The following is a 16,187-nucleotide window of genomic DNA, read 5'->3' on the forward strand; positions in this document are numbered from 1 at the left end:
GCCTCATCTACAGTACTGTGTCCAGTTCTGGGGTCCCCACAGCTCAAGAAACTGAGAGAGAGTCCTGGGCAGAGCCACCAAAGTGATTAAGCAAATTGAACATCTTCCCTATGAGGAGAGCCTGAGGGAGCTGAGACTTGTTAGCCTGGAGAGGAGGAGACTCAGAGGTGACCTCAGTCATGTTTATCAATCTGTAAGGCATGACTGCCAGGAGGCTGGAGCCAGGCTCTGCTCGATGATGCCCAGTGCCAGGACAAGGGGCACTGGGTGGAAGCTGAGCCATAGGAGGTTCCCTGTGAACCTCAGGAAGATTTTATTCCCTGTGAGGGTGACACAGCACTGGAGCAGGCTGCCCAGGGAGGTTGTGGAGTCTCCCTGTGTGGAGATATTCAAGAACCACCTGGGTGTGTTCAGTGTGATCTGCTGTAGGTGAGCCTGCTCTGGCAGTGGGGCTGGAGCACAGCCCTGTGAGGAGAGGCTGAGGGAGCTGGGGGTGTGCAGCCTGCAGCAGAGGAGGCTCAGGGCAGAGTTCATTGCTGTCTGCAGCTCCCTGAAGGGAGGCTGTAGCCAGGTGGGGTTGGGCTCTGCTGCCAGGTAACCAGCAACAGAAGAAGGGGACAGAGTCTCAAGCTGTGCCAGGGGAGGTCTAGGCTGGATGTTAGGAGGAAGTTGTTGTCAGAGAGAGTGATTGGCATTGGAATGGGCTGCCCAGGGAGGTGGTGGAGTCTCTGTCCCAGGAAGTGTTGAAGCAAAGCCTGGATGAGGCACTTAGTGCTATACTCCAGTTGATTGGATAAGGTTGAGTAATAGGTTGGACTGGATGGTCTTGGAGGCCTCTTCCAGCCTGGTTGATTCTATGCTTCTATGATCTTTTGAGGTCCCTTCCAGCCCCTGACATTCTATGAGTCTGTGAGTGAGGATAAGCTGTTGTGTGAATGGCTAAAGTCACCCCACTACCAGTTGATATGCCCAGCCCTGAGATTCAAGAAGCCCCTGGACACACTTTTCTCTCCCTACTCTTTTGGGCTCAAAAGTGTCCACTGCCATAGCACTATCACTTCATATTCCTACCTAGCAGAAATCACAGCATCATAAAAACAGAATCAGAGAATCATAGAATCAACTAGGAAACTTGAGTGGCAGAAGAAGTTCTTGTTTGCTTTCTGAAGAGCTGTTTGCTTCAGGCAGAGACCTGCTGCTCTTGTAGTCTTTCTCCTTTGTGGCACTTTTGCCTTAAGAAGCAAGATTAAACACCCTAATTCTGCTGGTGAACCTGATCTTAATTTACTTTAAGCACACCCACTGTTAAAGGTGCTTGGGTACACATGTAAGGTATTAACCTCTAGAGGAACACAAAGAAACCTCCACTTGGCATCATGGAGAGATGAAGAAGTGACCTCTCACACAGTCTGTGCGTGGCAGAGGGAATAAATAACCCCAGTGTGTGTAGAGGAGAAAGGGTAATGGGAAAGCAGCTTGGAACACTAAGCTTCCTTGAATGAAGATGGTTCATAGAATCATGAACCAACCAGGTTGGAAGAGACCTCCAAGCTCATCCAGTCCAACCTAGCACCCAGCCCTGGCCAAGCAACCATATCATGGCACTAAGTGCCCCAGCCAGGCTTGGCTTCAACACCTCCAGCCACAGCAACTCCACCACCTCCCTGGGCAGCCCATTCCAATGCCAATCACTCTCTCTGACAACAACTTCCTCCTAACATCCAGCCTAGACCTCCCCTGGCACAGCTTGAGATGGTCTCTTCCAACCAGCTTGATTCTATGACCCAAATTGCTGGGTCATGCTGAACTTGTACACCAGCACTCCCAGGTCCTTCTCTGCAAAGCTGCTTTGCAGCAGGTCAACCCCTCACCTGTACTGGACTCTTACTTGTGGACCTTCAGGAGGTTCTGTCTACCCAACTCTCCAGCCTGTCCAGGTCTCACTACCTGGCAGCACAGCCTGACAGGGTGTCAGGCACTACTTCCTATTCATAGAACCAAGCAGGTTGGAAGAGACCTCCAAGCTCAGCCAGTCCAACCTAGCACCCAGCCCTGGCCAAGCAACCAGACCATGGCACTAAGTGCCTCAGCCATGCTTGGCTTCAATACCTCCAGGGACAACGACTCCACCACCTCCCTGGGCAGCCCATTCCAATGCCAATCACTCTCTCAAAACATGCCTGTCCTCTGCATTGCTTTAACACATAGGTGCTATAATTGAGGTGATTACCATCTGAAACATTATTTATCTTGGTGCCCAGATTAACCATTGTTGTGTGACTTGTGCAGGCTTGCAGGAATTTCACAAACCATTGGCTTATTTTCTCATTAAAGCTATGCAGTGCTTCATTAGTGCCATCTGTCAAGTGCCTTCTTTGGCAAAGCCTGCTCTCTGAAGGGCAGCACTGGCTGCTCATGCTGAACCAATTTAAAGGGCCTCCAATAATGTGCATTTTGGGGTGCAGCACTGGGGTTATGGCAGTGATGCTTTGCTGAGATGTTAATATCCATAACCAGTGTGAGCTTTGTGTCTCTGGAAAGCGAGTCCTGTTTACAGCTGCTTTTTTAAACCTGAAAGGAAACAAACCCAACCAAAAAAAAGCCCTGTTGGATCTTTTAAAAAACAGCCCTGTTGGATCTTTTAAAACATACAGAGCTGTTTCATGATGTGTTTCTGTTTATCTGTTTAGAGGGCAGCATTAATCATTTTTCCTAATCGAATCATAGAATCAGGCAGGTTGGAAGAGAGCTCCAAGCTCATCCAGTCCAACCTAGCACCCAGCCCTGGCCAATCAACCAGACCATGGCACTAAGTGCCTCATCCAGGCTTGGCTTCAACACCTCCAGGCACAGCAACTCCACCACCTCCCTGGGCAGCCCATTTTAATGCCAATCACTCTCTCTGACAACAACTCCCTCCTAACATCCAGCCTAGACCTCCCCTGGCACAACTTGAGGCTGTGTCCCCTTGTTCTGTTGCTGCTTGCCTGGCAGCAGAGCCCAACCCCACCTGGCTACAGCCTCCCTGCAGGTAGAAGCAGACAGCAATGAGGTCAGCCCTGAGCATCCTCTGCTGCAGGCTGCACCCCCCCCAGCTCCCTCAGCCTCTCCTCACAGGGCTCTGCTCCAGGCCCCTCCCCAGCCTTGCTGCCCTGCTCCAAACACCTTCCAGCACCTCAACATCTCTCTGCAATGGAGGAGCCCAGAACTGGACACAGCACTCCAGGGGTGGCCTGAGCAGTGCTGAGCACAGGGGCACAAGAACCTCCCTTGTCCTGCTGCCCACACTGCTCCTAAGCAACAAGGCAGAATGCCATTGGCTATCTTGGCCACCTGGGCACTGCTGCCTCAGCTTCAGCTCCTCTCTGCCAGCACCCCCAGGGCCCTCTCTGCCTGCCTGCTCTCAGCCACTCTGTCCTCAGCCTTCAGTGCTGCTTGGGGTTGTTGTGGCCAGAGTGCAGAACCCTGCCCTTGGCCTTGTTCAGTCTCATCCCATTGGCCTCTGCCCACCCATCCAGCCTGTCCAGGTCCCACTGCAGGGCTCTTCCATCCAACATCTCCACACCTGCTCCTAGCCTGGTGTCATTTGCACACTTACTGATGTGTGTGGCCCTGGCAGGCTGACAGAGCACCAAGTTTGATTGAGGACTTTCATTACACTGATCGCATCCCAAGCAGCACTTAGATTCTACCTGGTGTGGAATTTTGCTTCATAAATCTCCCCTTAATCCATTCCTCTCCTTCTTCCCTCCCACTTTCCCTTGTTTTATAGGATCACTTTGATGGAGTGTTGAAGGAAGACATGGTGGCTGAGGGACTCCACGAGCTGGGGCGCTCAGCCCCTGGTATTGAATACGTTTATCTTCATCTGTCACTTGCAGTAAGTATAAGCCAAGAACATGGTTGTAAAGTGGTTCTCTGCTCAGAAAGTTCCCTCTTTTGAGCAGCAAATTGTTGATCTAATCAAAGAAAAATCAACTCACCATGCAGATTTTTGCCTCTGCCTGTCAGTGCCACTTCATGTATGTGAGGCTCTTGATGAGCCCCAGCATGGCTCCTGCTGACAACTGCCATATCCAAGTTGGCTCTTTCCCTAAGCAGCAACAACAGTAAGACATTTTCTTTACCTACTCTTTCAGTGTGAAAATGTCTCTTTCTGCTTCACTCAGCTGAAGGAAGAAGAGAGAGAGCAAGATGCTAAACACCTTCAAATGCTGCTTTGTCCCTTCAGACAGTTAAAATGATTGTGTCTTCTTTTAAAGGTTACTTGCTGCCTCTCCCTTCTCTGGGCAGCCTTGTTTTCCTGGCATTTCCCCTAGCTGCAGTCACCTCTCCTGGGTGTGTTTTTTAGTCTTCTTTTTGACATTTTCTCCCTTTGTGGCTGCTCTGCAGGTCTAACAGCAGTTTCTGTACATGTCATCCTCTTCTGACACATCCAGCTGGAAGGACTTGGGGTAGCATAGAATCAGGGTTGGAAGGCACCACAAGGAGCAGCCAGTTCCAATCCCTCTGCCATGCCCAGGGACATCCTACCCTAGAGCAGGCTGCACACAGCCTCAGCCAGCCTGGCCTCAAACACCTCCAGCCATGGGGCCTCAACCACCTCCCTGGGCAACCCATTCCAGCCTCTCACCACTCTCCTGCTGAAGAACTCCCTCCTCAAATCCAGTCTGAATCTCCCCACCTCCAGTCTTGCTCCATTCCCCCCACTCCTGCCACTCCCTCACAGCCTCAAAAGTCCCTCCCCAGCTTTTTTGGAGGTCCACTTCAGATGCTGGAAGGCCACAAGAAGGTCACCTGGGAGCCTCCTCTGCTGCAGCCTGCACAGCCCCAACTCTTTCAGTCTGTGCTCACAGCAGAGCTGCTGCAGCCTCTGAGCATCCTCCTGGCCCTGCTCTGGACACACTCCAGCATCTCCACATCCTTCTTGTCCCAGGGGCACCTCTTCAATGTCTCCTGTTTATCTCTTGGAAGAGAGGGTGAGCTTCTACAGCTGATTATTAAAGCCTCTTTGCTTTGTTTTCCCAGGGTCGTGAGTTAAGTGACATTAACATCCTCTCCAAATACATTCACCTACAGAAGCTGGAAATTCCATCTAATAAAATTAATGGTATGTAGTAAATTCTTGGGTGGTGAAATCATCTAAGATGAGAAATGCACTACCCCGTGGAGCTTTAGCACCACAAAGCCTGCTCTGTGTTTGACTGCTGTCCCTGCTCCAGCTCTACAAAATGAGCTGATGGCTCAGTCTTCTCCAGGATGATGTATGGCCCATTCAGGCAGCATGTATTTAGCAGTGGGAACATGGAGATTATTGTCCAGTTTATTATCCAGAGATAAAATGCAAGCAAGCATGTCAGCACAAGGCTAAGGTTGAGGTTTTCCATCTGCACGTGTTACACTCTTTAAAGTTATGCCTGGTACTGATTCTCAGCCTTGGCTTTCCTTTGGCAAAGGCTTCCAGGGGGTGACAAAATGTGATAAAGTGTGTCCTGGCTTTAGAAAAATGGAGATTGGGGTAAACTCTTGGCCATCAGGTCGAAGAAGGTGATTCTGCTTCTCTTCTTATCTCTGCTGAGATCCTACCTGCAGTGCCATGGCCAGCTCTGGAGTCTTCAGCACAGGAGAAACTTGGATCTGTTGGAGCAAGGCCAGAGGGGCCCACATAATATATCAGAGTCCTGAAAGCCCTTTTGCTGTGAGGCAAGGTTGAGAGAGTTGGGGCTGTTCAGCCTGGAGAAGAGAAGGCTGCAGAGTGACCTTGTCATGGCCTTCTAGGATTTAAGGGGGGCAAGCAGAAAGCTAGGGACAGCCTTTAGCAGGACAAGGGGTTATGATTTTAAACTAAAAGAGCAGATTCAGGCTAGATAGAAGGAATAATTATTTTTTACAGTGTGGGTGGTAAAACACTGTCCCAGGTTCCCCAGAGAGGTGGTAGATGGCTCCTCTATGCAACCATTCCAGCTCAGGTTGTTTGAGGCTCTGAGGACCCTGCTCTAGTTGCAGATGTTCCTGTTGGCTGCTGGCTGTTTGGACTGGATGACCTTGAAATGTCTCTTTCACAGAATCATATAGAATCATAGAATCAACCAGGTTGGAAGAGACCTCCAAGATCATCCAGTCCAACCTATACCCCAGCCCCAGCCAGTCAACCAGACCATGGCACCAAGTGCCTCATCCAGGCTTTGCTTGAACACCTCCAGGGACAGTGCCTCCACCACCTCCCTGGGCAGCCCATTCCAATGGGAAATCACTCTCTCTGTGAAGAACTTCCTCCTGACATCCAGCCTATACTTCCCCTGGCACAACTTGAGACTGTGTCCCCTTCCCTCCCTCCCTCCTACTCCTCAAATTGAGAGAGTGATTGGCATTGGAATGGGCTGCCCAGGGAGGTGGTGGAGTCACCATCTCTGGAGGTGTTGAAGCCAAGCCTGGCTGAGGCACTTAGTTCCATGGTCTGGTTGATAGGCCAGGGCTGGGTGCTAGGTTGGACTGGGTGAGCTTGGAGGTCTCTTCCAACCTGGTTGATCCTATGATTCTAGTTGTGTTTTAAGTTCCCATCCAAAGGAACAAGCTGTGGTGAGCAACCTGATGCATTATTTCTTTCAAGTTCCCTTCACTTGAGATGCTGAATTCCAGCACCAGCAGTGCTTTGTGAGACACTTCTCTGCTCATTTTCACTAACACTTTGTCTGTGAAGGGTAGAGCTGAACAGAGCAGGGTCTTTTCCATAGCAACTAGCCACACAGTCTGAAGTAGTAGCCAAAACTACATTTCTTTGTTAATTAGTAGCTCAAGGCAGGTGATCTCCCTTTCAATCTAGATGACAAATCAGTTGACATAGCAGACATACAAGTTAGGGCTTCATTATTTCTTCTTTGTGATTTAGGAATCATTTTCTTTTTCTAGTAGAATCATGGAATGGTTTAGGTTGGAAGGGACCTCAAAGCTTATCCAGTTCCAACCCCATGCCATAGGCAGGGACACCTCCTGCTAGAACAGGTTGCTCAAGGCCTCAGCCAACCTGGACTTGAACACCTCCCTGGGAAACCTGTGCCAGTGTCTCAGCACCCTCAACCTGTGCCAGTGTCTCACCACCCTCAACCTGTGCCAGTGTCTCACCACCCTCACTGCAAAGAACCCTTTCCTAACATACAGTTTCAATCTCCTCTCTGCCACTTTAAACCCATTCCTCCTCCTCCTCCTCCTGTCATTACAAGACTTTGTCAATAGTCCCTCCCCAGCCTTCCTATAGACTCCATTCAGACACTGGAAGGCCACTCTAAGGTCTCCTCCAAGCCTTCTCTTCTCCAGGCTGCACAGCCCCAGCTCTTGTAGCCTGTCCTCAGAGCAGAGCTGCTGCAGCCCTCTGAGCATCTTGGTGGCCTCCTCTGGACTGACTCAAACAGTTCCATGTCCTTCTTGTGTTGGGGGCTCCAGAACTGCACACAGGGCTCCAGGTGGGGTCTGAGGAGAGCAGAGTAAAGAGCAGAATCATAGAATCATAGCATCAAGCAGGTTGGAAGAGACCTCCAAGCTCATCCAGTCCAACCTATTCCCCAGCTCTAGCCAGCCAACTAGACCATGGCACCAAGTGCCCCATCCAGTCTTCTCTTTAATATCTCTTAATTCCTGCATTTCAAACATCACTTTCTGAATGAGTAGCTCCAAACTTTTTCTTCATTGCTCTTGGACTTAATGATCACATTTTGCCATGATGCTCTTTGCACTCCCCTCTTCATTCACACAGGATCTGCTGTCTCCTTTTGTTATCAGATCTTTCTTGTGTCAGTCACATGCCTTACTTACTGGAACTGAATGCTTCCAACAATGAACTGACTACCTATTTCAGTTTTCAGCCACCTAAAAGCCTCAAGGTAAGCTGCAAAGTGAGATGCACTTTGTAGGTTTTAATCCAAAATGGTTTTTCTCAATCTAATTTAGATGTGCAAAAATGGTTTGTTAGTTTGGGTCTTTTTAGGCCTTCTTTATCCTTTCTTGCTTTGTGTGACATTTAATCTGCAGCCAGCCAGAGGGACCTGGGCAGGCTGCAGAGGTGGGCACAAGCCAACCTCAGGAGGTTCAACAAGACCAAGGGCAAGGTCCTGCAGCTGGGTGAAGGCAATGCCAAGCACAAATGCAGGCTGGGCAGTGCCAGGCTGGAGAGAAGCTCTGAGGAGAAGGACTTGGGGGTGCTGCTGGAGGAGAAGATCAGCAGGAGCCAGCAGTGTGCACTTGCAGCCCAGAAAGCCAAGCAGAGCCTGGGCTGCAGCAGCAGCAGTGTGGCCAGCAGGGCCAGGGAGGGGAATCTGCCCCTCTGCTCTGCTCTGCTGAGACCCCAGCTGGAGTCCTGCATCCAGCTCTGGAGCCCCTGGGACAAGAGGGCTGTGGAGATGCTGGAGAGTTTCCAGAGCAGGGCCAGGAGGATGCTGAGAGGCTGCAGCAGCTCTGCTGTGAGCACAGCCTGAAAGAGTTGGGGCTGTGCAGGCTGCAGCAGAGGAGGCTCCCAGGTGACCTTCTTGTGGCCTTCCAGCATCTGAAGGGGGCTAAAAAAAAGCTGGGGGAGGACTTTTGAGGCTGTGAGGGAGTGGCAGGAGTGGGGGGAATGGAGCAAAGCTGGGGATGGGGAGAGTGAGAGTGGAGGTGAGGAGGAAGTTGCTGAGCAGGAGAGTGGTGAGAGGCTGGCAGGGGTTGCCCAGGGAGGTGGTTGAGGCCCCATGGCTGGAGGTGTTTGAGGCCAGGCTGGCTGAGGCTGTGTGCAGCCTGCTCTAGGGTAGGGTGTCCCTGGGCATGGCAGGGGGGTTGGGACTAGGTTATTCTTGTGTGCCCTTCCAATCCTGACTGATTCTATGATTCTAACCCATGCTAAAAGTGCAGCTCTCTGTTAGCCTTCCCTTTCCTACAGCCTACTTTGAGTTATAAGAAGCAGGAGGTTGTTTGGAAATCCAACCTTTATGTGCTTGTAGAAAACCTGGCTGAGAGAGCTGGAATTGTTCAGCCTGGAGAAAAGACAGCTCCAGGGATCCCTTACTGCAGCCTTTTGGTACTCCAAAGGGCCAATAGGAAGCCTAGAGACAGACTATTTCAATAGGGTCTATTGTGGCAGGGCAAGGGATGACAGTTTTAAACTAGAAGAGATTTAGACTGGAGAGAAGGAAGAGATTCTGTTTGAGCTGAGGATGGTACAACACTGACATAGGTTGCCCAGAGAGGTGGACAGATGCTCCATCCATGAAACCATTCCAGGTCAGATCATTGGGCACTCTGAGCAAACTGCTTCCTGCAGGAAGGGTTGGACTAGATAACCTCTAAAGGTCCTTCCAGCCCAACCCATTCTATGATTCCATGACTAATTTCTCTGTTTTCACAATTGTTTTGTTGGATCTGCTTGCATCCAGAGTGTTAATGACAGTGTCCTTAGCAGAAAGAATGATGTGGGGAGTTCCCAAAAGGTCCATTCTCTGAGGCATAAAAAGGAGCCTTTCTCTTCACCTCCCACTATTTATGAGTTTATTTCTTCCACACCTTTTAATGTAGCAGCTTTTTAGTTTCACAATTCTAAGTGGCAAAGAAATAGAACTTAACTCTCTGCCCTCTTTTCCCTTCAGGAAGTGGATTTTTCCTGCAATCAAATACCTAAAATGCAAGATTTGTCAGCATATCAGTCACTTACTAAACTCTTGCTGGATTGTATCCTTTGAGGACACTGGATGGGAGAGGAGGTTCTTGTTTGCTTTCTGAAGAGCTGTTTGCTTCAGGCAGAGACCTGCTGCTCTTGTAGTCTTTCTCCTTCGTGGCACTTTTGCCTTAAGAAGCAAGATTAAACACCCTAATTCTGCTGGTGAACCTGATCTTAATTTACTTTAAGCACACCCACTGTTAAAGGTGCTTGGGTACACATGTAAGGTATTAACCTCTAGAGGAACACAAAGAAACCTCCACTTGGCATCCTGGAGAGCTGAACAAGTGACCTGTCCCACAGTCTGTGCGTGGCAGAGGGAATAAATAACCCCAGTGTGTGTAGAGGAGAAAGGTTAATGGGAAAGCAGCTTGGAACACTAAGCTTCCTTAAATGAAAAAGGTGCATAGAATCATGAACCAAGCAGGCTGGAAGAGAGCTCCAAGCTCATCCAGTCCAACCTAGCACCCAGCCCTGGCCAGTCACCCATATCATGGCACTAAGTGCCCCAGCCAGGCTTCGCTTGAACAAGGACAGCAACTCCACCACCTCCCTGGGCAGCCCATTCCAATGCCAATCACTCTCTCTGCCAACAACTTCCTCCTAACATCCAGATTAGACCTCCCCTGCCACAGCTTGAGACTGTGTCCCCTTGTTCTGTTGCTGGTTGTCTGAGAGAAGAGCCCAACCCCACCTGGCTACAGCCTCCTTTCAGGGAGTTGTAGACAGCAATGAGCTCTGCCCTGAGCCTCCTCTGCTGCAGGCTGCACCCCCCCAGCTCCCTCAGCCTCTCCTCACAGGGCTCTGCTCCAGGACCCTCCCCAGCCTTGCTGCCCTTCTCCAAACACCTTCCAGCACCTCAACGTCTCTCTTTAACTAAGGAGCCCAGAACTGGACACAGCTCTCAAGGTGTGGCCTGAGCATAGGGGCACAAGAACCTCCCTTGTCCTGCTGCCCACACTGCTCCTGAGCCAGCCCAGGATGCCATTGGCTCTGCTGCCCACCTGGCCACTGCTGCCTCAGCTTCAGCTCCTCTCTACCAGCACCCCCAGGTCCCTTTCTTCCTGGCTGCTCTCAAAGTTGTCCAGGATTGTGTCCAGGTGGGTTTGGAATCTCTCCAGAGGAGACTCCACGACCTGCTGTAGGGCTCTGACAGCCTTACAAGAAAGACAGCCTTATGTTTAGGTGGAACCTGCTGTGTTCCAGTTTGTGTCTATTGCCCCTTGTGTTGTCACTGGGCACCACTGAAAAGTATCTGGCCCCATCATCCTGACACCTGCCCTTTAGATATTGATGGGCATTTACAGAATCACAGAATCAACCAGGTTGGAAGAGACCTCCAAGATCATCCAGTCCCATCCTATCCAATCAACCAGACCATGGCACTAAGTGCCTCAGCCAGGCTTTTTTCAAACACCTCCAGGGATGGTAACTCCACCACCTCCCTGGGCACCTGATTTAGTTGGGCAATTAATGAGGCAAGAGTTCCAGCACCACTTCCCCTTTTCCACCACACCTGCCCCTTCCCCACCCTACATCTAATTTTCCCCTTTTTACCCCAAACTCAGAGCACCTGGCTTCTGTTGGAGTCTCCTCCCACCCCAGGTGTGAGCACTTTGTCCTCCCTGCCCACTCCCCTTTATAATCCCCCTCAGGAGAGGCAGCAGCCTTCAGCTTGCCCAACTGGGCAGAGGATCCTCCTCCCATCATGACTGGTGAGTGCCCATGGTGCACACTGGGTGAGTGGTGGAGGTGATCTAAAGGCCGGGGGGCCTGGTGGCCCCCCGGTTCAGTAGGCTAGAGACTCAATGATTGCTCTAACATCATCCCCGGGTGCTGGCTGGGTCTCCTTACTCTCCTATGTTTAGCTGCTGCTTTCTGCTCACTTATGATGAGTTGAAGTGGTTGGCTGAACTGGAAGCCCAGGTTGGATGAGGCTTTGAGTGACCTGTTCTAGTGGGAGATGCCCCTGCCTATAGCATGGGGTTGGAACTGGCTGAGCTTTGAGGTCCCCTCCAAACTGAACCATTCTATGTCCCAGCCTTTATTTATAAATATTAATGAGGTCACTCCTTAGTCTCCTGTTCTGTATCACAGTATCACCAAGGTTGGAAGAGACCTCACAGATCATCAAGTCCAACCCTTTACCACAGTGCCCAAGGCATCTCTGTATAAATAGATCCCAATGCTCTTTTAAAGACATTAGGGCCAAAATATGGAGGGAGGGGTTACAATTTGAAAAAACAATATTTTCAGCCACATTTCTACTATAAATTATGCTCAGGACAGGTTTAAGCAGGCACTGTTGCCATGATTGTCCCCTTCTTAATAGAAATGTATGATAAAATGTGCTCCAGTAGAAATAAATCAAACAGAATGGTTGGTGCTCTTCTCTCATTTCAAGTGATATCCTAAGACTTTTCTGTGTTTCTCTTAAACCCAGGGACAACAGTGCCCTGCATCCCCTTGAGCAGAATGCACACACTGAGAAACAGTGAGGGCAGAGCAGCAAAACAAAGAGGAGTACACAGAACAGGAGCACAAATCCTATGAGGAGAGGCTGAGGGAGCTGGGGTTGTTTAGCCTGGAGAAGAGGAGGCTCAGGGGTGATCTTATTGCTGTCTACAACTACCTGAAGGGGCATTGTAGCCAGGTGGGGGTGGCCTCTTCTCCCAGGTAACCAGCAATAGAACAAGGGGACACAGTCTCAAGTTGTGCCAGGGTAGGTATAGGCTGGATATTAGGAAGAAGTTCTTCACAGAGAGAGTGATTTCCCATTGGAATGGGCTGCCCAGGGAGGTGGTGGAGGCACTGTCCCTGGAGGTGTTGAAGCCAAGCCTGGCTGAGGCACTTAGTGCCATGGTCTGGTTGCTTGGCCAGGGCTGGGTGCTAGGTTGGGCTGGATGAGCTTGGAGGTCTCTTCCAACCTGGTTGATTCTATGGTTCTATTGAATGTTGCTGAAGTTAACAGGATTTCTAGGAAAAGGGATTAGGTTTTATGGAAAATGTACAGCATGTGAAAAGAGAGCAGCAGTGTATATTGCCTCTTTCTGGTTTTTTTTTTCTCTACTAAAATGTTATAAGCAGTAGAAGAAGTTACAAAAAGACTGACCAATGGATTGTACCTTAGAAACTCTTGCAGCACACCCCTCTTAAACTGCTTCTTGTTAAAAGCTGAGCTTAAGTTACAAGCTGGGGTCAGAGTGGCTGAGAGCAGCCAGACAGAGAGGGATCTGGGGGTGCTGATTGATACCCGCCTGAGCATGAGCCAGCAGTGTGCCCAGGTGGCCAAGAGAGCCAGTGGCATCCTGGCCTGCATCAGGAATGGTGTGGCCAGCAGGAGCAGGGAGGTCATTCTGCCCCTGTACTCTGCACTGGTTAGACCACACCTTGAGTCCTGTGTTCAGTTCTGGGCCCCCCAGTTTAGGAGGGACATTGAGATGCTTGAGCATGTCCAGAGAAGGGCGATGAGGCTGGGGAGAGGCCTTGAGCACAGCCCTACGAGGAGAGGCTGAGGGAGCTGGGATTGGTTAGCCTGGAGAAGAGGAGGCTCAGGGGAGACCTTATTGCTGTCTACAGCTACCTGAGGGGTGGTTGTGGCCAGGAGGAGGTTGCTCTCTTCTCTCAGGTGGCCAGCACCAGAACGAGAGGACACAGCCTCAGGCTGTGCCAGGGGAAATTTAGGCTGGAGGTGAGGAGAAAGTTCTTCCCTGAGAGAGTCATTGGACACTGGAATGGGCTGCCCGGGGAGGTGGTGGAGTCGCCGTCCCTGGAGCTGTTCAAGGCAGGATTGGACGTGGCACTTGGTGCCATGGTCTGGCCTTGAGCTCTGACCCCAGCCTATATCTCTGCATGGGGTTGTTGTAGCCAAAGTGCAGCACCCTGCACTTGGAGCTATTGAACCCCATCCCCTTGGACTCTGCCCATCTGTCCAGGTGGTCAAGGTCCCGCTGCAGAGCCCTTCTGCCTTCCAACTCAGTCACATCTGCCCCCAGCTTGGTGTCATCTGCAAACTTGCTGATTTAGAAGAACCCCTCTTGGTCTGCTCCTCTGCAGGCTTCACAACCATAGGCTTCTCAGCCTTTCCTCCTCACAGAGGTGCTCCAGGCCCCCTCAGCATCTTTGTACCTTCTGTTCCTAACTGAGTTTTCAAGGAGGAAACTGCCCAGTCCAGAAGAGGAGGCCATCTGGCCAATAACACCTCACAAATCATGATAGTGAGACATTAATAGACTGAAGCTCATTGTGTTTTTAGTGCTGAGAAATTAACTGCCTCATATTGATGTTTAATGGCTTAACCAATATTGTTTTCCTTGCCAAAAGCTTTCCTCCTCAGCTGAAGGAGAAGCAGCCCCATTTTATAGGCAATCAATAGCTGCCAAACATCAGTGCCTGTGGATGGGTTTGGTTTCTCTTCTGAAATGACACAGGCAGCCTAGTGCAAGGTCCTACAGGAAGATAAATCTGCTAGTTCATTTCTCTTCTTCCTCTAGCTAGTGCCTGCTAGTTTATTTCTCTTCCTCTTCTTCCTCTAGCTAGTGCCTGCTAGTTTATTCCTCTTCTTCCTCTAGCTAGTGCCTGCTAGTTTATTCCTCTTCTTCCTCTAGCTGGTGCCTGCTAGTTTATTCCTCTTCTTCCTCTAGCTAGTGCCTGCTAGTTTATTCCTCTTCTTCTTTGGCTAGTGCCTGCTAGTTTATTTCTCTTCCTCTTCTACCTCTAGCTAGTGCCTGCTAGTTTATTTCTCTTCCTCTCCTTCCTCTAGCTAGTGCCTGCTAGTTTATTTCTCTTCCTCTTCCTCTTCTTTGGCTAGTGTCTGCTAGTTTATTTCTCTTCCTCTCCTTCCTGTAGCTAGTGCCTGCTAGTTTATTTCTCTTCCTCTTCTTTGGCTAGAGCCTGCTAGTTCATTTCTCTTCCTCTTCTTCCTCTAGCTAGTGCCTGCTACTTTATTCCTCTTCCTCTTCTTTGGTTAGGGTCTGCTAGTTCATTTCTGTTCCTCTTCTTTCTGTGGCTAGTGCCTGCTAGTTCATTTCTCTTCCTCTTCTTCCTCTGTCTAGAGCCTACTAGCTTATTTCTCTTCCTCTAGCTAATGCCCGCTTGTTTCTTTCTCTTCCTCTTCTTCCTCACAAAAGCTTGTGTCAGGCAAAGAAGCAAACAGCAAGCTCCAGAAGAGAGGTGAGTGTGGGCAGTTAGGTTTTAAGCCCCCTAAGCATGAAGCATTTGATCCTAGCTTCTCAATACCATAAAATAAGCTCTAGTGGCTGATGGAGCTGCTAATTATTGCCAAGGTTTAGAGTTGTGTTTTCCCTTACATGCCAAAACCTCTGTATAGTTAACAACATAGAGGAGATAAGAGGACTGGAGAAGTGTCACAGCCTGACTCATCTCAGTTTGTCACACAACAGACTGGTTGCAATCAGTGGACTTGAGCACTTACCCATCAGAATACTCAATCTGGTAAGGAAGATGTGTTGTTCTCCTGACTTCTATCAATGTGTCAATGTCATAAACACTGTGAAGGTAAGTACATAACTGGTCAGAGATATTGGTAATACTGGATATGTTTTAGACATCTAGGATCATAGAATGACAGAGGTTAGAAGGGAGCTCAGGAAGTATCCTGCTCAAAGCAGAGTCAACTTCAGTGGAATCATAGAATCAACCAGGTTGGAAGAGACCTCCAAGCTCATCCAGCCCAACCTAGCACCCAGCCCTGGCCAAGCAACCAGACCATGGCACTGAGTGCCTCAGCCAGGCTTTGCTTCAACACCTCCAGGGATGGTGACTCCACCACCTCCCTGGGCACCCCATTCCAATGCCAATCACTCTCTCTGCCAACAACTTCCTCCTAACATCCAGCCTAGACCTGCCCAGTCACAACTTGAGACTGTGTCCCCTTCTTCTGTTGCTGCTTGCCTGGCAGCAGAGCTCAACCCCACCTGGCTACAACCTCCCTACAGGTAGTTGTAGACAGCAATGAGGTAGCCCTGAGCCTCCTCCAGGAATAACTAGCTCCAAAGCAGACCTCAGTCTTTCAGTGCCTAGAGGGGGCATTTATCTCAGTGGTCCTCACTTCCATGCTTGTAGCTTGTTCTTAATAATACTAACCATTGCTTCTAAATCACACTCAGGAGGAGGAGCCATCAACAGAGAGACTGCACAACCACAGAAGCAAAACTGGTAATGGAGTTTAGTTGCTCTGAAATACAACAGGCTGCTTCTTCATAGGTTTTACTTTGTAATCATAATTTCATTTCTCCAATGAGGTTTTAAAAGGGAAATACCAAACCCCTGGACTTAGAAATATGCTACATTAGTTTTTAAGCACCTACATAAATATTTCAGGTCAGGTAAAGGAATCTCTTCTCAAGACTGGAAATGTTCTTTTTCAATCCTTTTGGAATGTGAATGATTTTTCCTCTGTTCTGTGGCAGTTGATATTAAAACAACCCTTCAGGTCTTGACTCATTGGCCCTTGTGTTTATTACTGCTCCAATATTCAGGGCAGGTA

The 16,187-nt window shown here is 49.7% G+C and overlaps 1 protein-coding gene across 1 annotated transcript in view; it reads left to right on the forward strand.

The window, feature by feature from the left end:
• The window catches only part of LRGUK (leucine rich repeats and guanylate kinase domain containing), a 59,218-nt gene that overhangs the window by 533 nt on the left and 42,498 nt on the right, over positions 1-16,187 (forward strand). Inside the window, exons 2-6 of the mRNA XM_064142748.1 lie at positions 3,773-3,880; positions 5,029-5,110; positions 7,777-7,877; positions 9,609-9,690; positions 15,009-15,133. Of these exons, the coding sequence (XP_063998818.1) occupies positions 3,773-3,880; positions 5,029-5,110; positions 7,777-7,877; positions 9,609-9,690; positions 15,009-15,133 (498 nt within the window). The remainder of the gene's footprint in view (positions 1-3,772; positions 3,881-5,028; positions 5,111-7,776; positions 7,878-9,608; positions 9,691-15,008; positions 15,134-16,187) is intronic.

The sequence above is a fragment of the Pogoniulus pusillus genome, chromosome 4 (assembly GCF_015220805.1).
Source record: "Pogoniulus pusillus isolate bPogPus1 chromosome 4, bPogPus1.pri, whole genome shotgun sequence".
NCBI classification, from domain to species: Eukaryota; Metazoa; Chordata; class Aves; order Piciformes; family Lybiidae; genus Pogoniulus; species Pogoniulus pusillus.